This window comes from Sceloporus undulatus, chromosome 8 (assembly GCF_019175285.1).
Source record: "Sceloporus undulatus isolate JIND9_A2432 ecotype Alabama chromosome 8, SceUnd_v1.1, whole genome shotgun sequence".
Lineage (NCBI taxonomy): Eukaryota > Metazoa > Chordata > Lepidosauria > Squamata > Phrynosomatidae > Sceloporus > Sceloporus undulatus.
In genome coordinates this window covers 21,005,836-21,030,277 of record NC_056529.1, presented here as the reverse complement: position 1 = coordinate 21,030,277, position 24,442 = coordinate 21,005,836, and the positions used below count along the sequence as shown (strand labels likewise).

Genomic DNA, 24,442 nt, shown 5'->3' with positions numbered 1-24,442 from the left:
ACTGAAATGTGGAGTGGATTCACTGCCCCACTGAGATGGGAGCCCATGGTTCCCTCGGGTCCGGAAGGGACAAAACTCAGCAGCAACCCAGGAACAAAGAAGACGAAGAGGCGAAAAGCACAACTCCGAACCCCACCCGCCGCTCGGTCTCCGTGCGGCAGCATCTTCCTAGCCTGCCAATGCTGACACATGGCGGATCCTGCCAGATAAAGAATTTCAGGCTGCTCAAAGTTTCCTTTTTCTCCTTCTTCTTCTTCTTTTTGCCCATTCCATTCCTGATAAGTGCAGTGCCTGCATGGAGACTGATAGAAGGCCCTATCGCGGCGGTTAGCAGAGAAAGGAAAAAGCCTATCGCCAAAGCATCACCGGACTCACATCAACTCCCAGCCACACAGAAATTAATATCACTCCAATTACCAGAGTGGAGATGGGCTGCACAGCGGCGATAATAAAAATCTCTTTTACATAAAGAATGCAAATAACCAACTCCAGCAAAAAGAGGGTTGGGGGAGGCACAGAAAGAAGGGGGAAAGGAGGGAACAAACGACACCCCCAATCCCCATACCACATGCTTTTAGGACTCAAGAATTTGAACCCGGGCTCGGCCCCAGGACTTGTTTGCAGCCTCATAGAGCAAAAGCATGCGACATGTATTTTCTGCATTTGGGGGGAGGTATCCCTATTTTGTGCATTTTGGATGTTATTCCGCTTTGCTATATGGCCAACATGGATATGCTTTCTGTAAATGCATACATAATACACAATGCATATACAGCCGACCCTCCTTATCCCTGGATTTTTTCAAGCATCCACGGCTTGAAAATATTCCAAAAAAGTATAAATTCCAAATAGCAAACCTTGATTTTCCGTTTTATATAAGGGACACCAATTTGCTCTGCCATTATATTTAATGGGACTTGAGCATCCACAGATTTTGTTATCCACAGAAGGTCCTGGAACCAAACCCCAAGGTCCCACCGTATAATACATATGCTTACTGTAAATGCATATATAATGTAATATACATGAAACAAACAATTCAGTTAATATATTTTGGGAGTGTCGCCTGATATAGAGAAAGGTGCCAGGAATAAGCGCTTTATGCCAAAGCTTGGAAATAGTTGATTAAAAATTAATTTGCCCGCCCCTCCTCCTCCTGCACCAACTAGTTAAAAATTTCAACAGCGGTGTGCCAATTGTGTCATTTCAATGGTGGTCTTTCTGAGCAACGGCAAGCAAGGTTCCTGTCCTTTAACTCATTATGATTTATGATTGAATGCATTAATCCATGAATGAATCGACAAATTGATCTCATAAATATTCCACAGCACTTTAATCATTCCAACTTCTCCAGCAATTTAACGTCAAACCATGGTGCTAAGCAATACTTTAAGCACAAGAAGTTGCCCTGTCGCAACCAAGACTGTCCATTTAAGGTTTGCTGCAGCAGCTATCCTTCCTAGGTGGGGGGATATTTGCAATCCTTTTCTCCCTGTAGCACAAAATTAAAAACAAAGCAACATCCAACTCCTTTGTACGCTGTGCCCAGTCACTGTTGTGTGCCTTATGGCAACCCTAAGGCAAACCTATCATGGGGTTTTCTTGGCAAGATTTGTTCAGAAGAGGTTTGCCATTGCCTTCCCCTGAAGCTGAGAGAGTGTGACTTGCCCAAAGTCAACCAGTGGGTTTCATGCCCAAGCTGGGAATCGAACATGGGTCTCCAGAGTCATAGGCCAACACTCAAACCATTACGCCACACTGGTTCCCTAATACAATATATGATTGGCTGTTTAGAAAATGTATTTTTGTTAGATGAAGAACTCAAGTTCCATGTTGTATAATATGGTATTATGGATATGTAGTGTAGGGAATAAAAGAGAATGGTGTGGATGATAGGAAAGAGACATCTAAGACTAGAGGAAGCTAGCTTGGGGAAAATGGGAAGTCAATGAAGACCTAAAAACTGAAAAGGACGTAAAATGGAATAGACTAGGGTTAGATAGTATGAACTTATGTATATGTTGTCCATGTGAATGTTTTTTTATGCTATGATGTATTTTGTCTTTTACTTTGTAAAGTATTGAAATGATGATGATGACGACGATGCATCTGAGGAAGTACACTTTAGTCTATGAAAACTCTTGCTGCCAACTTCTTTCTTGCAGTTAGTATCAAAGGTGCTACAAGATCTCTGTACATCAATAATGATAATGGTAATGATAATGATAATACCTAACGCCAAACAACATCCAAAATTGCCAGAAATTGACTTGTGGCTTGGAAAAATGGAAGGGATGATATGATAAAAATTGTAATTGGACATGCACAGAACAGGTCCCAGATTCCATACTTAATGGGTGAAGTGCAGAACTGGGGCCACATGGGGCCTATAAGGTTATATTTGTGGTCCCTGACCATCCATTTTCAACAGAAGATGAATTACACTTTCCTGGAAACCCCAAGGAGCAGCGATTCACCTTTTAAATATTTAAATATTGAAGCTACCCTTTATGCCAGTGGTTCAGAACCTTCCTAATGCTGCGACCCTTTAATATAGTTCCTCATCTTGTGGTGACCCCCAACCATAAAATTGTGGTGTCTTGGTTCCTAAGACCATCAGAAATATGTGTTTTCCGATGGTCTTGGGTGACTCCTGTGAAAGGGTTGTTCGACCCCCAAAGGGATCATGACCCACAGGTTGAGAACCACTGCTCTATGCACTTTGTTGAAGCCTGAGCAAGTTTGCACCAAACAAAACATGCCAGCTTTGATGGTTGGCTCCACTGGCTGGAGCATCTGGGGTCAAAGGGTGGTAGAGCGCCAGAGACACAAATCCCGTTCAATGTTACATCTACTTCTAGTGCATTATCAGCAGGGGTCTTCATCTTCTCCAGGATGGTTGAAAAGTGTGGGGCGGGGGACGAGATGCATAGGGGAACGGTGAGGGCACCATGGCATGGATCCAGAGTGAGGAGCCTGGCTGCCAGTTGAGAATCAGAGGATGAGCAGACGGGCCTCACATCCGTCCGCAGAGGGCAAAGGGCCAGGGCAGGAGAGAGCAGATAACCAAGGAGGAGATGGGGAAGTCCTGCTGATATATTTCCGGACAACGCATCCAGGAAGGGCTGGGATATCAGCCTGGCTGCGAACACACATTTCCCTTCCTGGACAGCGAAGGGGGCTGGGAACAGACGGGGAAAGCAGCCACCAAACACTTTCTGAATCTGCTCACAGGCAACTTCTGCTGCAGAGAGGGGGAAAGGGACAGAGATTGCCTTTGCAATTTTGCAATCCATGATGACAAATTACATCATAGCGTAAAAGGCATTCATGGATAACATATAGACAAGTTCATACTACCTAATCCTCTATTCCATTTTCCTTTTCGGTTTTTAGCTCTTCGTTGACTTCCCATCTTTCCTTGCAAAACACCCTGCGGGGAGCAGCCATTCTTTACAGCAACCGAACATTGGAAACAAAGGCCTCATTTCCATTACCTTTTAAACTGGATCGCAAAAAGAGGGTCCTGATTCCCTCTTAAATCGATTCGCTGAAGCGATTCAGCAAGGGGGCCCATGCGCAAGACCCGTTTAATGCATATCTTTTTGACGCTGATGTTGATTCGGACCGCAAACCGCTTTTTTTGTAAGTGGGAATGAGACCAAAGAATAGAGAAAGGACTGAAGGCATTGGGTGCAATCTGAATCAAGAGAAGGAGTGATGAAAGATGGTGGAAGATTTTCAGAGACCAGACACAACCCCAACTGATAGCATTTTTAGTCTGGAAGCAAGGTGCTCCTCCTTGCTCCATATTGAGTGTCAGAGAGGGTTAAATGGGGACCACACTTGCCAACACTACAGGGGTTTGTGTACCCCTGCACATGAGCAAATACAACACAATGCTAGAGATATAGGCTTGAAACAGGAACATGCTTGTCGGCTAGCTGTTGTTCCAAGTCTGTGGCGATTCAAGATCTGTCCACACTGACTGGCAGTCGCTCCAGGATTTCAAGCCGAGCTCTTTTCCAATTCTGTCTGGAAGATGCCTGGATTAAACTTGGGGCTTTCTCCCTAGGAACCAGGTGTCCTTCCACTGAGCTGTGGTCTCTCCCCCCCGTATCATCCATAGTTTTCACCTGCCCCACTTCATGCATAACTGAGCCAATGATTTCTGCCAGATCATCGCACCTTCCCTGACTCTTCCATTAACAGATGGAGACTGGCACGCCCAACTATTTCCCCAACCACCTGCTTGGCTTACGGATGAAAGTCCAATGGCAAACACACAAGTATATACACCCTGCTTTCCAGGATGGGACCAGGATGACCCTAAAACATGTTGGAAATGCCCCCTTGTTCCATGGGGGGTGCAGGGGTGGGGTTAAGCCAAAATTGGTCTTTATTTGTGGGAGCAAATGCAATGGCAGAATGCAGACCTCCAAGGTCTCCCAAGGGGCTTTCCCCCTACCTTTCCACATTATTCACCCTTTGTTAACATGATCAATATATATATATATATGGTCGCCCCTCCTAACTCATGGACCTGAAATCTGCTACCTTGAATATCCGCGGGGGGGCGCCGCTATTTTCAATGGTGCGGCACACCCGAGCCGTGCGTCCAGGGATGCACCCCATCCCACCTATGGGGCTCAAATATGCACACGCTCCATTTTTGCAGGGGGGGATCCCCTGCGAAAATGGAGGGCCAACGTATCTTAAAAATCCTTATTCACAACTTTTCAAAACGTAACCCCAATATATCTTGACATTTTAATTAGTAGAAGCAGGTGGCTCCCCTCTCTGGGTTTTAGTTCCAGAACTTTAAAGGAAACATCCCAAGTGCTGGCCCTATTTGAAGTTCTGAAAGCCCAACATGAGTTAACTATCCTCCATTGACAGCCATGTCACCAGCCACTGCTATGAATTTGCACCCTTTTGTTTGGAAAGCTATTTTTGAGAGCCACTCCAAACCCTGAAGGTTGTCTCTTTTTAAAATGTCTCCTTAGAAGCTCTTTTGGGTCACCACTGCCAATATAGACCTCAAGTAAACAAACATTGGGTTGCATAGAGATGTGGCAATTTTGGCACTAGAGGAAGTACCCTACTTCACATGCCCAACATGTGCCCTTTTGTCATACAGTTTGGATCAATTTCATAGGCAGGAAAGGTTAGAGAAAAGGGATTTACCTGGCCCATTCCACTGCTTTAGGTCCCGAGGCTTCTCCATAATCTCTTGTTTCTCCAACTCCATTGGATTCTCTGAGTTTTCTTTGGGTTCGGCTCCTGAAATGGCAGAATCAAGATCTCAATCAAAATGTCTCAAAACTTACAAAGAAGATACCGCTGGCAGGTGGGTAACGTCCTCTTGGTCCTCCGTCTGGTCTTAGGGCAGAGAAAATGGACATGTCTAGGGAGAAGAGGACTAGGCTAGTGACATGGCTATTTTCTAAGAGCCGGGATTGATTTAGGAAAGGATTGAACGCCATTGATCTCCAGCTACGGCCCAAAGCAAAACAGTCACAGGTTTCATGAGAAAGGGACCTCAGTGAATGGATCCAGCTCTCACTTGACACTGAAAAACCAAGAGCAAGGAGACTGGGGTTTCATTTCTTTAATTCAAAACCCAAAGGCTTACACACTTTGACACGCATGGAAAGGATCCAGGATCTATAAGTTAGCCAATCTATAGAGCAGCTTGCTAGATAAGAACGACCGCATTTTGTCTGGCCTTGTTTCTGAAAGATTCTTCTTCTTCTTCTTCTTCCCTACTCGAATGCTTTAAATACATCCCAACAACTCATTTGTATAATACAGATGCAGCAAGGAAAAGCAATATACAATGTGCTTTATTCTTTTTTAAAGCTCAAGGCAGATTTACTCCTTTAAGAAGGTTGCATTCCGCACCAACAAAAGCCACTTTCTAAAACCGAAAGAGAAATTACTCAGATTACACACATTCAATTACACACACACACACACACACACACACACTGGTTGGTTTTATGTGTCATTTTGTGTTCTCCTCCTTCCCCTTTCATATTATTGTTGAAGCTGTTACTTTTAATTCTTTTTATCCACCTAGAACACTTTATGAAAAGGTTTTCAAATGGTTGGATCCTCCTCTATTGTTATTTATTTACTTTATTAAATGCCACCTTTCACCCAAGGCTGGTCTTTTAGGCCGGAAAAAGGACAACCGAAGGAGGAAAATGAGGGATGAACAAACAGCCTTGAAGGCCATATGCAACCCCCAATCCCTGGATGATGTGCTGTTGTTGTGTGCCTGCAAGTCGTTTCTGACTTATGGTGACCCTATCATAGGGTTTTCTTTGCAAGACTCACAATTTGGCGTCAACGGATTTTAAAATGTGTCGTCCCCCATCCATGCTGTTTAAATTTAATCTTCAGCTTTGCTAACCTTGCTGTTGTGTGGCTTCAAGTCATATGGCAACCTTAAGGCAACCCTATCATGAGGTTTTCTTGGCAGGTTTCTTCGGATGTACTAGGTTGATGTACCTGTTATTGTTATTGTTGCTGTTGTGTGCCTTCAAATCATATGTCACTCTTAAGGCAACCCTATCATGGGGTTTTCTTGGTAGGTTTCTTCGGATGTACTAGGTTGATGTAGCTGTTGTTATTGTTGTTGTGTGCCTTCATGTCTTTTCCTTCTTATGGTGAACGTTTTTTGGTGGAGCTTTCCCACTCACCAAATGTATTTGGAGGAAGTAGACTTAAGTCCTCCAATGCTCATGCTGCCAACTTCTTTCTTTCAGTTAGGCTCAACTACAAGATTTCGCTGCGTAAGGCGAACCTGCCGTGGGGTTTTTGTGGCAAGATTCGTGCAAGATTACCCTCACCTCCCTTTGAGACCAAAAGGGTGTGGCTTTCTATGACCAAACCAGGATTTGAACCCTGGCTTCCCAACGACCAGCACTCAAACCATTACAGCACACTAGCCAAGATTGCCAAGAGCTGCCTCCAAAGCAACTGGGCATTCCCAGACATCTCAGGAGTGGTTTCCTTCCCACCCTGGTGCCGCTCTCCATCTGTCCAATGCAAAAAAGGAGAAGCAACTTCCTGGGACAAGTCTCCCCACGGCGTACTCACAGCAACTTGATGGACAATTATTTTCCCCATTAACTGCTGTTTGAGATGTGGCCGATAAGCCTATCTGCATAAAGACAGCGTGAGAGATTAGCGGCCAGAGTGCATGTTTGCCTTTGCGTCCAGGACCAGATAACCGAGGCGGTCCAATCGATGGGCGCCATAAAGGGAACCGGGGAGGAGGCCGATGGGTGACGTCACCAGCCATTGGCCATTATTAATACAGGTGATAACGGGGGGTGCCCAGTGAAGGGGGAGGCAGTGATGATTAACATCAAATAAATCAATCGCCGGGGATAAAAGTCCCATTATTTTGGCTATAAATCAAAGTGGCTGGCATATTGATTGTTATCCATCCTCGCTGAAAGCTTCTCGCTAAGGGCCACGGGGGAGCAGCGGTTATTGCAGCCGGTGCGCTATCGCCTCTTTTTATCATGGCACGCTAGGGCCAGGTGCACAGCTCAGACGGCAGCTTTTGGCACTCTCCTCTCACGCACGCACACGCGCACGCACGCACACACATGCGCACAATGGCGGCCCCATCCGACCCCCAAAACCAACCCCCAGGCAGAGGCTTTTTGCAGAGAGCACCAGGATCAGATAAAGGAACCTCTGCTTCCTTCTTTCCAGCAGAACAACTGGATGGTTCAAAGTCTACCATCCAGTGGAGCCAGTTGGGTTTTCACAAACACCTTGCAAGGCCCAACTTCCAAGTCTCGACCCACACAACTGGGAGGAGATGTGGAGGCAGACAGGGGACTTCATCACACGGAGGCAAATTGGGAGGCAAAACGGGTTAAATCCCATGCAGAAACAGGGATTTTTAAATCTGCAGAATCCATTGTTTTGCAGATGTATTGGTGTCAATGAGAAATAACACAACATTAATCCGAATGCAAAGTCGACAAAACACACTCCTTTTTACTTTTGGGTTGCGTTTGGATTAATGTTGCGTTATTTCTCATTGTCGTTTGAAAAACTACCCACTTATTGCGGGTTATTTCTCATTTCTGTTCGGTTAACCTCAAATGGTGTGAAAAACAACCCACTTTTATAGGGTATTTTTCACTTTAAATCAAGTTTCTGCATGGGATCCGTCCCGTGTGATAAACTCCAGACACACCAAGAAATGAATAAAGTCCTGTCTTGAGGTAGAACGCAGGCCAGTATCAGGAGATATAGGTCCTGCATGTAGCCATGGCTGCATCTGCACTGCAGAAATAATCCTCTTTGACACCACTTTAACTGCCATGGCTCCATGCTATGGAATCCTGTATTATCAGTGTCATCAGAAGGGTAGAAAAACTTCTCCTTATCTTTTTTCGCCACACTATGCCTAATTTTTTCATGTGTGTGTATATGTGCCTTGAACTTGCCTGCCAACTTACGGTGACCCCATGAATTGTTAATAGGGTTTTCTTAGGCAAGGAAACCTCACAAGTCCCTTCTTCTGAAATATAACCTACAGCATCTGGGATTCCTTGGAAATCTCTCATCCAGGTACTAACCAGGGCTGACCCTGTTTAGCTTCCAAGAACAGAAGGGATCTGGTGCCTTTGGGATATATACCTCTATCATATCTCTCCTCATTGCTTTTTAACTACACCAATACAGCCCCAAATGTTGCAACTTTCCCATTACGGTCCTCCCAGTCCCTGGACCCTGGCACTGGGCTAACAGAAGTAACCAAGAGTGCCTCTGAGCATGGTCAAACTGCTGTTTTCCCCAAGATAGATGGAAAAACATTGATAGGGTTATTCTGCCTAAGAGGTCAGGGGGCGTTTCGCACTACAAAATTATAACACTATCATTTGGGTCTGTGATTGTAAATAAATAATGACAGTGACTGTTTTAAAATATTATTATGGTATTCATACCCCGCTCTTCAGCCCTAAAGGCTATCAGAACGGCTTACGATTATTAATTTCAATTAGACAGTTCCCTGCCCATGGCCATGGCTGCCTCCTATGGAATCCCGGGCTTTGTAGTTTGGTCAGAGGCAATGGAGGAGCTTTCTTGGAGAGAATTCTAAGTACCTCTGCCCCAACTACAAATCCTAGGACTCCATCAAATGGAAACATTGCAATCAAAGAAGAAGAATCATAGTGTTATAAGTCTATGGTGCAAAAGTGTTGAAAGTCTATGGGAAGTTGCGCCAAAGGGACTCACTTTCACTACAGAGGGAGCTGGACGAATCGCCTTCCACAGAACTTTCGCCGTCGCGGTCGGAAGCCCCTCCCTCCTTTTCCAATTGGCTGTTGTCCTCCAAGGGCGCGTTGTCTCCTTCCTCCATCTCACCAATGGAGCCTGGCAAAAGCAAACAGAGAATCAGGCGTTCTCCTCTCACTCTAGAGATTATTATTTTTTTTAAAAAACGCGACAAATGAAGAAGGATGCAGCTAATGGTCGGGAAAAGATTAGCGGTCTGCTAGCAAATCATCATCATCATCATTAATAAAGTTGTTATTATTTTTGTTATGTGCCTTCAAGTCATTTCCGATTTACTGAGATTCTAAGGTGACTATTGTAATTGCAGTCGGCCCTCCATAAGCAATGGGGAGAGAGGGGTGCAAGACCCCCGTGAAAGTGGGAAAAATGCAAATACCCCCCTACACACTATTTTTTAAACCCGAGCAAACACCTCTCTAGGAATCTCTTCTGACACAACCCTATGGTCAAGATCCACTGGACGCTGGCCAAAGAATTGCGCTGGAAGAGCTACAAATGCATAGAGAAGTGTTCTCTCTAGGAATCTCTAAGTCCTCCAGCACAAACTTTGGTGGAAGCTAACCATAGAGTGATGCTGGAGGATTCCTAGAGCAAACATATTAACCAAATCCATGAATAATCAAAGCCGCAAAATCAAAGCTACAAATGTGGAGGGCAGGCTGTATTCATTTTTGCACGCAGGCTTTAAATTATCCAGGCTTTAAATCTTTACTAGAGGAGAACTATGGTCCATGGGAGTGCGCAAAGTTAGGTTCCCCCATTCCTCTCTCCTTTCCTCTTCTCCTCGCGGCTATTATCTATGCGCAGTGGGGTCTGGAGCAAAGGAGGGAACCCTTTTCACAATGCAAACCCATTTTGTCTTATTACGGTTAGCTAAGCAACAGTTTGCAGCAGGAGTCATAGGAGCGCAGCGATCCTGTTCCATCGCTGACACTGTACACTGAAGCAGTGCAATGTCTGCACTAATGGAATAATAGTACGCCTTCTAACGTTTCATAGATGGAAAAGTGGGACACAGGCAGCCAAGCAACCTCAGCGTATGGTCAAGGCGGCAAGAGTTACAGATGAGGAAGAAGACACAAGCTAGAAGAGGCAGCCGAAGTTTGCTTTTGACTGCGCTTACTGGGAAGGCACAAGATAGTAGAGATTGCAGTGGTTTGCTTTTGCCTGGGCTTACTGGGAAGGGCAAGATTTTGCATTTTGAACTCAGTTTGCAGGAATTGAAGCAAGCTGGCGATGAAGAGAGGAAGTGGGAGGAATGGAGAGAAACTAGGACATTTTAAAACAGTTGGAAAAAGTGGGATAATAATAATTTGTTTTTATTTATATACCGCTATTCCAAAGATCATAACGGTGAACAGCAAGTAAGCTAATTAGCAAGTAAGCTAATTTGCCCCCAACAGTCTGGGTACTCATTTTAGCGACCTCCTCGGAAGGATGCAAGCCTGAGTCGAGCTTGGGCCCTTTGCTGGTCTTGAACTCGCAACCTTGTGGTTTTGAGTGAATGGCTGCAGTACAGGCATTGAACCACTGCGCCACCAGGGCTCCTTTGCAGAGGATTCATTGGAACTGTCCTTGCCAACTCAGGACATTTGGAGGGTACTTAATTCTGGCCCCAGAGTAAGAAATCTGGAGGAAGCATGGCAAGTTGGTATGGCAGAGTAACATTTAGTTGACATCCTGAAGCAGATCCAGACTGTGGCACAGTATTATGCCAACAAAAAGGCAGGGCTTTGGAAAATGACTGGTTTAGGACTGCAAATTTGGAGACTGCGCTTTAATTTCTCTTCAATGCCGAAATTAGCCCCAGTGTGATAAACTCCACAGGGTTTTCTTAGCAAGATTCGTCCAAAGCAGGTTTGCCATGGCTTTCCTCCGAGGCTGAGAGTGTGTGACTTGTCCAAGGTTACTCAGTGGATTTCCATGGCTGAGTGGGGATTCAAACCCTGTTCTCTAGAGTCATAGTCCAAGGCTCAAACCACTGCATCATGTGCTGAATTTGTGGCCCACTTCGAGATGGGAATACAAGTGTTTAAAGCAAAAAAGGAATGACTACGGCACCCTTTTGCACACCAGAAAGTGTTCGTTTTTGTGCAATGCGGATGCTCCCTCTGGATGAAATGGGGAGAAAAGGGGAGAGACTCAGAGAGATGCTGGAGGAGGGAGTGGGTTAACTTTATCAGAACCCGAGAGCCGTGAAGGCGTGAAAGAAAAAATTAGCCTAACGATGTTTCATTTACAGCGAGCGAACCGATTTGTTAGCCGGCGATTGTTTCTGAATATTATCAGAGCCTTTTTAATTGTGCTGGAACTGAAATTAGTAGAATTAGAATAAATTGCCTTCCTCTTCGGCGGCAGCCTCTTTATTCACGCTCATTGTTGTCTGCTTTGTATAGATTATGGGGCCCTTTGTTCTCCCAGCGTAAATATACATGCCTGGAGTCATAGAGAGCGGCTGAGGTCTGGAGAAACGCACAGTGCGCGAGAGGCACCCCCCATCACACACATGCACACCCCAGACCCATTCCTCCCAACCTTTGTGGTTGTGGGTTTTGCTTTTTCACCCCTAGGAAACCCAGCATGGCACAGCTGTTTGAGCACTGGACGACTACGGAGACCAGGGTTCGATGCCCAGCTTGGCCATGGAAACCCACTATGGGCAAGCTACACTCTCAGCCTCAGAGGATGGCAAGGGCAAACCTCCTCTGGACACATCCTTGCCAAGAAAACCCCATCATAGGTTCACCTTGCAGATGTGGTTGTGTGCCTTGAAGTCGTTCCTGACTTATGGTGACCCTAAGGCGAGCTTGTCACAGGGTTTTCTTCACAGAGTTTCTTCAGAGGGGGCTTGCCATTGCCATCCTCTGAGGCAGCCATAACCGTTTTGGCTCACACTAAAGGCTGGATAGAAGAGAGAGTAGAGGGAGGCCAGTGCTTTCAGGACAGATTGCACTCTTGCCTTTCACCAGGGGATGTTTCCCTTTTAAAGGATAGCATTTACATGGTAAAGTATAGCATTTACTGTTAAAGTACAGTATTTACATTGACCCATGGATAAGTCGACCTAGGTTTTTGGGGTTAATTGTTTGACTAAAATTTCTAGACTTACACAAAAGTATGCATCCTTCTTACACTACACACAAGCTCTCCCCGTCCCACTCTGGTACCCAACCTTTGACATCAACCTGGAAAATGCAGCCTTCCATTTCTATTCTTTTTCTTTAAAAAGCAAGTTTCTAGTCCTTAAGGCCAAACAGACATCCTTGAAAACAGGTGGAAGATGCTAGCTGAAAGCCTGTGATGCAGAAACAACAAGTGAGCAAACTACTCAGGTGCTGTTAATTGTCATCAAAGTGAAATCTGTCAACCAATATGGAAAACTAAACAAGGGCCCACAGATTGGAAATGCTCAATATGGATCCCAATCCCCAAGGAAGAAGGATTGCAGTAATCACAGCATTAATCTCCCATTCAGAGAAAGCTAGATGTCCAACTTTGGTTCAGGAAAGGAAGAGGCACTAAGGACCATACTGCTGACATATTGATGGATGACGGAGCACACCAAAGAATTTCCGAATACCAGCCTGCGCTTTATAGATTAGAGCAATGCCTTTGATTTTGGGGATCATGAAAAACAATGGATCGCTCTTAAAGAAATGGATGTGCCTAATAATTGTCCTAATGTGTAACCTCTACTCAGGACAAGATGTTCTTGTTAGGACAGAATACAGAGAAATTGAATGGTTTCCAACAAATAAGCAGGTCAAACAAGGTTGCATTTTATTATCCTGTCTGCTTAACTTGTATGCTGAAAAAGCAGAATTGGTCTCAGAGGAAAGCATAAAAGTTGGAGGAAGGAACATCAACAGTTAAAGATATGCAGAGACACTGTGCAGAAAATAGCAAAGACTTGGAACAATCACTGAAGAAAGTGCAAAGGCAGGTTTATAGCTGAACATTAAGAAAGCAAAAATAATGACCCCAGATGATGCATATAACTTTAAAGTAGATGCTAAAGACATTGAAATAGTTCAAGATTTTCTATACTTTGGCTCAAGCATTAATCAGAATGGAAACTGCAGTCAAGAAATCAAAAGGAGACCAAGACTTGGAAGGGCAGCTGTGAAACAACTAGACAAGATCCCAAACTGTCAAGATATATCACCAAGCACTAAGGTTAGGGTTCTCCATGCTGTCGTATTTCCCATTTCTATGTACAGCTGTGAAAGCTGGACAGCGAAGAAAGTGGATAGGAAGAGTACCAACTCACTTGCTGGAGGACAGTTTTGTGGATCCTGTGGACAACTAAAAAGATCAATTAATGGGTCCTGGAGAAAATCAGAACTGTCCTGAGAAGCTAAGATGACTAAATGGGGGCTGCCATACTTTGGACATACCATGAGAAGACACGGCTCCCTAGAAAAGACAATAAGGTTTAGCGAAGTAGAGGGAAGTAGGAAAAGAAGACCATTCCAGAGGGATGGATTCAGTCAAAGAAAGCAATGGCTGCCCTGGGTCTGCAAGACCTGAGCAGGGCTGTCGATGATGATAAGGTGACTTGGGGGTCTCTCATTCATAGGGTCGCCATAAGTCAAAGCCGTAGGAATCTTTACAGTCCAGGTGGCAAAAAAACCCAACATTTCGGTAGAGAAAACAGTATTTCTGTGCCAAAAACAAGACCAATTCTGTCCAGCATTTTGGATAGCTACTTGGACTGAAACCTGGAGCAGACTCAACACACCCCATTGACAAGGAAACCACAACACGCTCTTTTTGGGGACTCTCAGGCTTGGATGCAGGGCCTGAAGAAGATGGAGGAGGAAGAACAGCCGAAAGAGGAGCAAGTGAAAGTAAGGAGGAAGAGGGGAAGAAGAGAAGGATAGGAAAAAAGGAGGAGGAAGGAGCGAAGGAGAGAAACAATGAATGGAATACTATGACATGGGTTCAGATCCCTCATTCTGGCGGAAACCAAGAAACAAGCCATGGACCGTCCTTGCGAAGCTTTATGGGTTAAATGAGCCAATACATATTATAAAGGGGAAATAAACCAGAACAGAGGGAATGCATTGGGGGGAAAGAAAGAAAATGGAGCTTGGGGGAGTGTGAATGGGAGAGAAGGGAAGGGAAGGGAAGGCAGGCAGTTGAGCGCCGTTTTCTGTGGGATTGCTGGAAGCCTAGAAGGAGTTTATCACCTCACGCAGGCTCCCTCAGCCGGCCTGATCTGTCTATTCTTCATTAAGCAAATACGCCGAAATGGAAATGAAAACATAATAGCTATTTGATTTTCGGCGAGATATTTTGCATATTGGTTCAGTGCTGATAGTGGAATTTCATCAACTCCCTTTTTTCATGCTTTAAAAACTGAATTACTGAAGGCTGGCTTTGCAGAGAGAGAGGGGATGAGTCCAGAAACTCACTCCCTCGCTTCCAAGATACTCCGCTCAGACGATTAACTGGGGCTCCCCCTCTTTCCCCCCCCAACCCCCCCCCCCCCTTTTTTATAAAAAAGGTTGGTTTTTTTTTTTTAAAAAACCGCAGCGATTGTAAGGAAGAACTTGCCTTTATCTGAGATGATGAGACAAAGTTAACTGTGAGCAGATACTAACTGGCTCTCCCTCCCCACTTTCTATTAACCTGGGGGAAAGAGACCACAGAGGAATAGATGTGGATGTGTGGATGCATAGTAGCAGGATTCAATAATGTGTATAAGCAAGAATAGTGCCACATTTCCTTAAAAATCCCCATGAAAAAATACCCCAAATGCCAGCAAGTCCCATGTCAGTGGGTCATTGAATCCGCTCCAGGTTCTGCATGAGGTTTTAAAGGTGATTTCCAAGGTTCTGTCCCTATTTTAGGGAGACGGTTCAACACCTCGGATATATATGGATTTACTTATGGCATTGGTCTATTGCTTCTCAACTCACTAGGACTCCTATGGTAATGTACAAAAGCAGAAGACATTTAAAACATTAATTATATGACCCCAGCAAAAAAGGAGGGGGAAAGAAAAACACACAGTCTCCTCTTTTAAAAGACACTTGGTCTGCTACTTTTGCAACTTCGACTTTTGCGGATTTGACCATTTGCAGATTTGATTAATATATTCCCTCTAGGAATCTCTAGCAGAATTGCACTTTTCCTACAAATGCCTAGAGAAGTGTTTTTTCTAGGAATCTGTAGGTCTTCCAGCATAACTCTGCTGGACATTGGCCATAGATAGAGTCATGCTGGAGGACCCAGAGATCCCTAGAGATAACATTTCTCTAGGCATTTGTGGTGCAATTCTGCTAAAGGTTGACCATAGAGTCAACTGGAGGACCTAGCAGTTCCTAGAGAAAACACTTCACTAGGCATTTGGAGGTCCCCCAAGTGAAAATCTGCTACAAACTGACCCAAGAGTCGTGCTGGAAGAACTAGCGTTTCCTAGAGAAAACACTTCTCTAGGCATTTGTAGGTCCTCCAGAACGATTCTGCTGGAAGTTGACCTACAGAATCATGCATTTAATGGGATTTGAGCATCCATGGAATTGGTATCCACAGTGGGTCCAGGAGCCAAACCATCGCAGATGCCAAGGGCCCACTGCACTTAGCTCTGAGCCCCCAAATTATTCAAGGAAACAAAACGGATGTCCTGTTGAACAGGGCAGAAATCCTGAAAGAGAGAGATGGTGTATCTACACTGTAGAGATTATGCAGTTTGACACCACTTTAAGTGCAGTAGCTCCATCCTATGGAAACATGGGATCCACAGTTTTGCAAGGGTCTCTAGCCTCCTCTGCCTAAGTGCGCTGGAGTGAAAATTATTAAATAATTGCACATGAGATGGTTGACTTGTGGTCTCTTCAAAATCTATATGTTGGTGCCTAGCAAAATTACAAACCCCAGGATTCTGTACAATGGAGCCCTGGCAGTTAAAGCAATATCAAACTGCAACAGTTCTATAATTCAGATGCACCCAAAGAAAGAGAAAGAGGCAAGCATGAAATATTTGCTATCGATCAGCAAAGGTATCCAGGTTCAGCCCAAATCAACCATCTCATGTGCAATTATGTGATCATTTTCACTCCAATGCAACTCCTTTCCAGCTTCACAACAACAAAACGTTCCCCCCCCCTTGTTGCTCGCCTTTATTTCTTGATGCTTGCACTGTATTTATCCTGTGATTTTAAAAAACAAAAACCTCCCACTATCTGTCTATCTATATACAGAAGATTTTTTTAATCTCCCTCTCCCTTTCCAGTGCCAAGAGAGAGACCCTGGACTATCCGAAAGCAGGCATTTAGACAAGAGCTCGGTGATAATAAGCCCCGATAAGGGCCAGAAAATAGCAACAGATTCAAACTTTCCCACCAGCTGAGAGATCAGGGAGGCAGTCATTCAGCAAAGCAACTGACAGCTTCTCTGTCCCCCTCTTTTCGCTTCTCCATGGACAGACCCATCAAGCCCCAGATGGAGAGAAAAGGGGGGGGGGGCGTATATATATATATATATATATATATATATATATAGAGAGAGAGAGAGAGAGAGAGAGAGAGAGGTGCACATAGGTAGGGAATCTGGTCCCCTATATGCATGGGTTGTTGTTTTTTTGGAGCCAACCTATGTGCATTTGGAAATGGGGTTCTTATTTGCAGAGGTGTAACAGGGCATGGGCAATCCGCTTATTCCTGCAACTTATTCCCATTCTTGCAAGGAAGCAATAACACATCTCCTAAAGGTACATCAGAGAGCCAGTGTAATGTAGTGCTTTGAGTGTTGGACTAGGAGACCAGGGTTCGAATCCCTCCTTGGGCATGGAAAACCATTGGCTGACCTTGGGTAAGTCACACTCTGGTCCAAAACACACTCCAGAACTAATCCGGTTTGAGACTGCTTTAAATACCCTGGCTCAGTGCTAGGGAATTGTTGGAACTGTTGTTTTGTGAGACATTTAGCCTTCTCTGTTAGAGCTCTGGGGCCACAATAAACTACAGTTCCCAGGATTCCCTAGCACTGAGCCAGGGCAGTTAAAACGGTCTCAAACGGGATTGTTTCTGCAGTGTGTTTTGGACCTCTCACAGCCTTGGAGGGAGGAAAGAGCAATCTTGAGCAACTCTTACCTAGAAAAACAGGTTCACCATAGCGTTTCCATTAGTCCGAAATGATGTGAAGGCGCACAAGAACAACAGCAGCAAAAGGTACATCAACCTAGTGGGCACATTCAGATGAACCATTTACGCACATCTGCAATTTATTCCAGACTTTGCAACAAAGTCTGAAGCTTTTTCCTAAAAGTACATCAGCAATGCACATGTCAAGTGGTGCAACTTACTCCCTATTGAGGTAGGAAGTTGTGAAGTTCTCCTACATCAGGGCAATAAACTACAATCCACTCACTTCTCTGGACATCTTCAAAAAGAGGCTGGACAGCTACTTGCTTTTGGGGATGCTTTACCTGGAGACCCTGCACTGAGCAGAAGGGTGGATTTGAGGTCCCATGGGGTCCCTTCTAACTCTAGGATTCAATGTAAGTTGCCAGGTTTTTACTAAAGGAACATCAATGTTGGGACATGCTTGGATGGACAATCCTTCACTCCTGCACTTTATTGCTGCTTTTGCAAGAAAGTCATAAAGAATTCAAAGGTTGTGCAGAAGAGTGGTGTAGCAGTGGAAGCATTGGACTACAACTTGTAGGTCTATAAAGGTTGTGTAGAAGAGTGGCGCAGTTGTTGGAGCATTGGATTATAACTAGGAGGTCCATAAAGTTTGTGTAGAAAAGTGGTGTAGTGGTTGGAGCATTGGACTACAAATAGGAAGTCCATAAAGGTTGCATAGAAGAGTGGTGTAGTGGTTGGAGCACTGGGTTACACCTCTGGTTGTAGCCTAAAAGGTAAAGGTACACCAATGAGGACATGTCCTCTCACTCATGAAACTTATTCCTGCTTTACCATGGAAGCTGCAAGGTTTGATCCTAAAGGTGCACCAATGGTGAATGTGTTTAAATGAACAATCTATTCAGTCCTGCAACTTATTCCCGATTTTGCAAGAAAGTCGCCTTCCTCGGAGGGAACCTGCAGCTCTCCGGCCAAGGAACAAGGAGAACACAAACACAGAGCTTTTCTGTGCTGCAAAGATAGCCGGATGGGATAGATACACCCTTCCCGAGAGATAAGACAAAAGTCTCCGGGAGGTTTGCTCCCCTGCAGTCAACCGAGGTCATTCCCACCAGACAGAAATGTTTTGTTAAAAGAAGAAGAAAGAAAACAGGAGGGATGCTTCGGCACCTTTTTTCAAAGCGAGAAAAAGAAAAGTAGAGAAAGGGTGAGAGCGTTTTGGAAGTTGCAATGTGCCATCTTTGAAAAATAATCTCCTGAGAGGATCAATCCTGGGTGATCCGTTTATAACAAAATCACAAGGCAGTTGGATAGTTACTGACTTACAGAATAGATCTAAACTAACCTTTCAAGGGATATCCGAAGCTGCCTTAGAATGAGTCAATCTCTTGGTCCATTCTTGGGGGATTCTGGGAGCTGTAGTCCAAAAAAAAAAAAAAAAGAGCCTCCCCAATCTCTGCACAATTTTTCATTTCCTAGAACACAGGTATGGGACACAGATGGATCTCTGATGATCTGCAACAAGGATTTCTGACCCATTTTTTAAAAACCAAGAGCATATCAAAATGAAAAAGTGGAAGGTGCTAGAAGGAAAAGAGGAAGACCTCAGGCTAAGTGCATTGCTTCCATCAAATAATCCACAGCCCTGAGTCTGCAAAACCTGATGACCAGGGCTCTTGGAGGTCTCTTATTCTTAGGATGGCCATAGGTTGAAGGCGACTGGATAGCTAGTAATACCAGCAAAGAAGGAGGCCAAGAGCAATTGTGCAAAGAACAGGATCAGAGGCAAGGTACGACTTTATACCCATTGCAAAAGAAGAGAAGCAGATGAGAAATAGATGGGTGCTGACATTCCTGCCAATTCTACAACTTTACAACCTTGGTGATGCCTCACCATCAGCCCATTTGTTGGACAGGGCCTCTTGCCAAATAGCGGAGGTCATAAACCCAAGATTTATTTTCAAAAAGGACTGAGTGACAAGCTCCTATCTTGCATTAGGGAAGATGGGTAAGCGAGCAGATAGCGCTGGATACCACCAAAGAGGATGTTGGGCAGATAAAAGGAAAAGAAGAACCCTCAGCGAGAGAGAAAACGGAGATAGAAGGCCCACAAGGATGTCTGAACCGATAGCCATCGGAAATCTCTGACCCACGGTGGCTTTCCCTTCCCTTTGGAGACTGCAAAGCTATCATCTAAGGGGGTGAACAACAAGATATATTTCATCCCTCTTTTATATTGCATTTTATATGGTTTTATTTTAATTTTATGCAAGGTGTTGGTGATGACATTCAAAGCCCTAAGCATCTTGAGACTTTCGGTTCTTTCAGGAGTGGCCCTCCTAGATACCTTCGCTTATGGACAGATGTCTACTGGGAGACCAGTCCTCTAACTTCCACCATTTGGGGCACCCTGGCTGTGAAAAGTCCTCCTCTTAGAGGCCCACTTCATACCAAAGTTGGCGTCATTTTGGCAACAAACCAAAACACGACTTTTTGGCCAAAGTCTTTAGGTCCTAACTGCACTGGACTCAAGTTCCTGCCTACAGTCACCTCTTCTTATCCACAGATTCAAGTATCCATGGTTTGAAAATGTTCAAAACAAGTATAAATTCCAAACAGCAAACCTTGATTTTCCATTTTATATAAGGGACACCATTTTGCTATGTCATTGTGTTTAATAGGACTTGAGCATCCATGGATCCTGGAACCAAACCCCAGCGGATAACAAGGGTCCACTGTATAAGGATGCTCCCACACTGTTCAGAACAGAGTTTGGAAAAGTTACTTGTTTGGATGACAATTCCCAGAATCCCCCAACCAGCAGAACCATATCATATCATATCATAACAAATCTAGCACAAGGATGGGAACTGCATTGCCCTCCAGATGTGGTTGGGTTGCAATCAACCAGCATGGCCACCAGTGAGGAATTCTGGGAGATGAAGTCCACCAGCAAGAGGAGGCTCACCTGATTCCCATACCTGGCCTAGCAACAAGTCTATGTAACCTGGAGTGGTTTGGCTTCTAGCCTTCGCTTACCCCAGCCCTCCCCAAAACACTTTACATCTTGTCCAAAGATAATTTTCACATCAGTCTAGTGTGAGCAACTGATAACAGCATGGCAACGCCCAGCCTAGAAGCAAAGCAGAAGAACATCTCCCTCCCCCCCTCTCTATATATAATATGTGCACACATACACACAATTTGAACACAAACAAACAGCACTCTTGACAAGTTTGTTCAGGAATTATGCAGAATGATCAGCAAACAGGGCTTAAGAAAGAAAAGAAATTGGCAAAATGTTTCGGCTCCTGCCTTCTTCTGTTAATGCAACCCTGGGTGCAGCTCACTGTTGCTTTTTAGCAACGGAATAAGGGAAAAAAGCCAAAACGTTTTGCTAATCATTCTAATAAATACCTATCTTTTTAGTAAGTTTACTGCATCCTTATGGAAGAGATGCAGATATATATACATACAACCTCCTCATATATATATTCACACACATACATATATATTTGAATGGAGACCACAAATGAATACCAGGTGCTGCAGGGAATATTTCAGTGGAAGGAACTGGTAAAACCACCTCTGAGGACTCCTTGCCTACGGAAACACTATGAAGTTCACAGGGTTGCCATAAGTCATCCAATATATCCATTATTCTAAGACAATAAACTTGGCCTGACCTTTCAGATCATGGCAACACAGACACATTATCTTCACATTATCCCTTCCATATACCCCTGTGCTTAAAAACACAAGAGAGCTGGGATGGAAGAGAGACAAACCAGAGAAGCATAGTAGGAAGCCCATCATTTCACTTCTTTTCCACCCCACGCCAAGACGCTGGTTTCAACGCTTTGCCTATTTTATGCATGGCTCCAAGATGTAGCCTGTTTGATGCATAGAATTGCCAGAATGAAAACTGGAGAGTGTTTCTCTCTCTTTAAATTTGGAGCATTGGACCACAACTTTGGAAACCCATGGGTGACCATGGGAGAGTCACATACTCTCAGCCCCAGAAATCCCAATGTAGGGTTGCCTTAGGATTGCCAAAAGTTGGAAACAACTTGAAGGCACACAACAACAACAAGAAGACATTTCAGCAGTTTTTGCATATCCCCTGGTTGCATGACAGGCAAAATCTGATGAAATTCCCTCTTCTATACAACCATGATAAGGACAGGAATGGCCCCCAGTTTTCAACCCGGCTACCCTACTTTAAGCTTTGGCCTGTAACCCATTCCATTTTCCGCCTCGCCAAAACATTAACAGCCCCCTGCCCTTCTTTCCCCATTGCTTTTCCTGAAAGGAATGGTGCAACTTTTCTTCCATCCTTAAATTTGGCCTAGCAGTCCTTTCCCCAAGAAAGTGCCTTTGAAACAGGGGATGCTGCAAGGCCTATGTAAGAATTCCCAGGAAGCCCTGACAGTTCAGAGTTTCTGGTGGAAAGGGCAGCTGGAAAAGTTATTTCACCATCATTGTCCAAAGTCAGATTTTTCTTCTTCTTGCTATTCCTCCGAATGCTGACCACTCCAGCATTGAATGGTGGGAAGTTCAGGACAGACAAGAGGAAGTACATTCTTCACAAACAGCATATATCTTACGGAATTTGCTCCAGCAAGAAGACTTGGTGATGGACACATCTTAGATGGCTTTCTAATTACTCCCAGTTCTGGACATCAGTCTGAGGAGGATATTGTAATACTAGAACCTGTGCAGAAGACAGTGACCAAGACGGTCAAAGGTCTGGAAGTCAAAGACTATGAGGACTGGTTGAAGGTCCTGGGTATGGAATGGCATCACTAGGGTCGGTGTCACCCTGATGGACCTCTTGGGATGGGGAGAAGGGTCCTGCCTTTGCCATCCTCTGCAGACAGAATCATAGAGTTGGAAGAGATCCCAAGGGCCATCCAGTCCAACCCCATTCTGCCATGCAGGGACTCTCAATCAAAGCATCCCCATTGACAAATGGCCACCCAGCCTCTGTTTAAAGATTTCCAAGGAGGGAGCCTCCACCACACTCCGAGGGAGTGCATTGCACATGACACAGCAAGACATACACACACACCTGAGCAAGAACAGTTCTTATATTACGAAATATCTCTACCCTCAAGGAAAGGTAAAGTCTCCCTGCAAAGGACAATGGCTGAAAGAGCCAAAGTGATTGGGAACTGGAGACCCGAGGGGTGAGTGAAGACAGAAAGATCCATGGCTTCACATCCATCCTCACCCCCTCAAAGAGGAATTGCATGCCAAGATGAGTCCCCCCAATTCCTTTCCAGAGGGACAACTCACTGCTGTCCCATGTCATCTCCTCTAATGGTGTCAACCAATGTGGTCTGCAGACCCACATTGACTCCTAGTGACACCACTAACCTGGAGAAGAAAAGACTGAAAGGTAATGGGAGTTCCTGCATGGCAAAGTGGGGCTGGACTGGGTGGCCCTTGGGGTGTCTTCCAACTCTATGATTCTATGAAAGGGATGTCAAGTGGAAGACGGAGTGAGCTTGTTTTCAGCTGCTCCAGAAAGCAGGATCCCATGCAACGGATTCAAATTTCAAGAAAGGAGATTCTGAATAACATAAAGAATTAAGATCTGTTCAGCCATGGGATAGATTACCACAGGTGAAGGATTGACTTTCATTGCAGGTTTTTAAAACAAAGGTTAGATGGCTACCTCTCAAGGTTGTTTTAGATGTGCTTCCCTATACTGGCAGAGGGCTGGAGGAGCTGACCCTCGGAGCCCTTCTGGTTCTACAATTCAACAATTCTATGAAGAGGCAATGAGGCCAAGTGATGGAGCACAAGGCTACCTTTTGGGTCTATGCTATTAACATGAGATGAGACGAAGTGGGAGAGTCTGGAGAGCAAAAATAATGGGTTTTTCAGGCGATGCGGCCATGTTCTAGAAGAGTTTGTTTCTGACGTTTCGCCAGCATCTGTGGCTGGCATCTTCAGAGAAAGGTCTGTCTTCATTCTCTGAAGATGCCAGCCACAGATGTCGGCGAAACATCAGGAATAAACTCTTCTAGAACATGGCCACATAGCCCAAAAAACCCACAAAAAACTATGGCTGCCGGCCATGAAAGCCTTTGACTTCACATTAAAAATTAAATCAGGTTTGCTGGATGGGAATAATGGAGGAGTTGACTAAAACATGATTTAAGGAAGACACAAGTCTTCCCTGCACTTTGGAAAAAGAAAAAGGCCACAACTCATACAATCTCATATAATGAATACCTGACAAGACGTATGTACTTAAGCACTTGCACGCAAATAAAAGTTTTAATACCTGCTTCCTAGCCACATCCACAGCACTGAGCCTGTTCAGTTGGGCACTGGAGACATACCCTCCTACCATCCTGATCTGGCAAAGAAAGTCCCGATTAATCTTCAGCCGTCCCACTTTTCCAACTGCTTTTTAAATGTCCCATTTTCTCCCTCCTCCTCCTGCTTTCCTTTTTTGTCCTTAGTTTACTTCAACTGTTGCAAACTGAGTTCAAACTGGAAAAGTCGTTTGCAGTCCACTAATTCAGCAGATGGAAAAGGAGAGGAAGGAGCAATCTTGCTCTTCCTTGCAGACTCAGGCAAAAGCAAACTGCTGCAGCCTCTCCTAGGACTTGCCTTCTTCCTTATGAATCCTTTTTGCCATCTTGACCGCACTCTGGTGCTGCTTGGCCACATGTGCTTCATTTTTTCATCTCGGAAATATTTGGGGGCATGTGGCAAAGGGAGCCTGCATGGCGTAGCGGTTTGAGCATTGGACTACGGCTCTGGAGGGACTGGATTCGATTCCCTGCTCAGCCATGGAAACCCATTGGGTGATCCTGAGCAAGGCACATACTTTCCGCCTCAAAGGAAGGCCATGCCAAACCTCCTCTGAACAAATCTTGCCAAGAAAACCCCACGATCGGTTCACCGTAGAGACACCATACGTCGGAAACAACTTGAAGGCACATGGACACAACATGTGGCAATGGCAAAAAGATTTCCCCAAAGTCAACCCTAACCCT

At 44.7% G+C, this 24,442-nt stretch overlaps 1 protein-coding gene across 3 annotated transcripts in view; it reads right to left on the bottom strand.

The window, feature by feature from the left end:
* Window positions 1-24,442, bottom strand: part of ZFPM1 (zinc finger protein, FOG family member 1) — a 101,461-nt gene that overhangs the window by 38,394 nt on the left and 38,625 nt on the right. For all 3 annotated transcript variants that reach the window (XM_042437957.1, XM_042437958.1, XM_042437959.1), the window contains exons 2-3: window positions 9,274-9,411; window positions 5,188-5,283 (exon numbers count right to left, since the gene is read on the bottom strand). In XM_042437957.1, coding sequence (XP_042293891.1) covers window positions 5,188-5,283; window positions 9,274-9,411 — 234 coding nt within the window. The remainder of the gene's footprint in view (window positions 1-5,187; window positions 5,284-9,273; window positions 9,412-24,442) is intronic.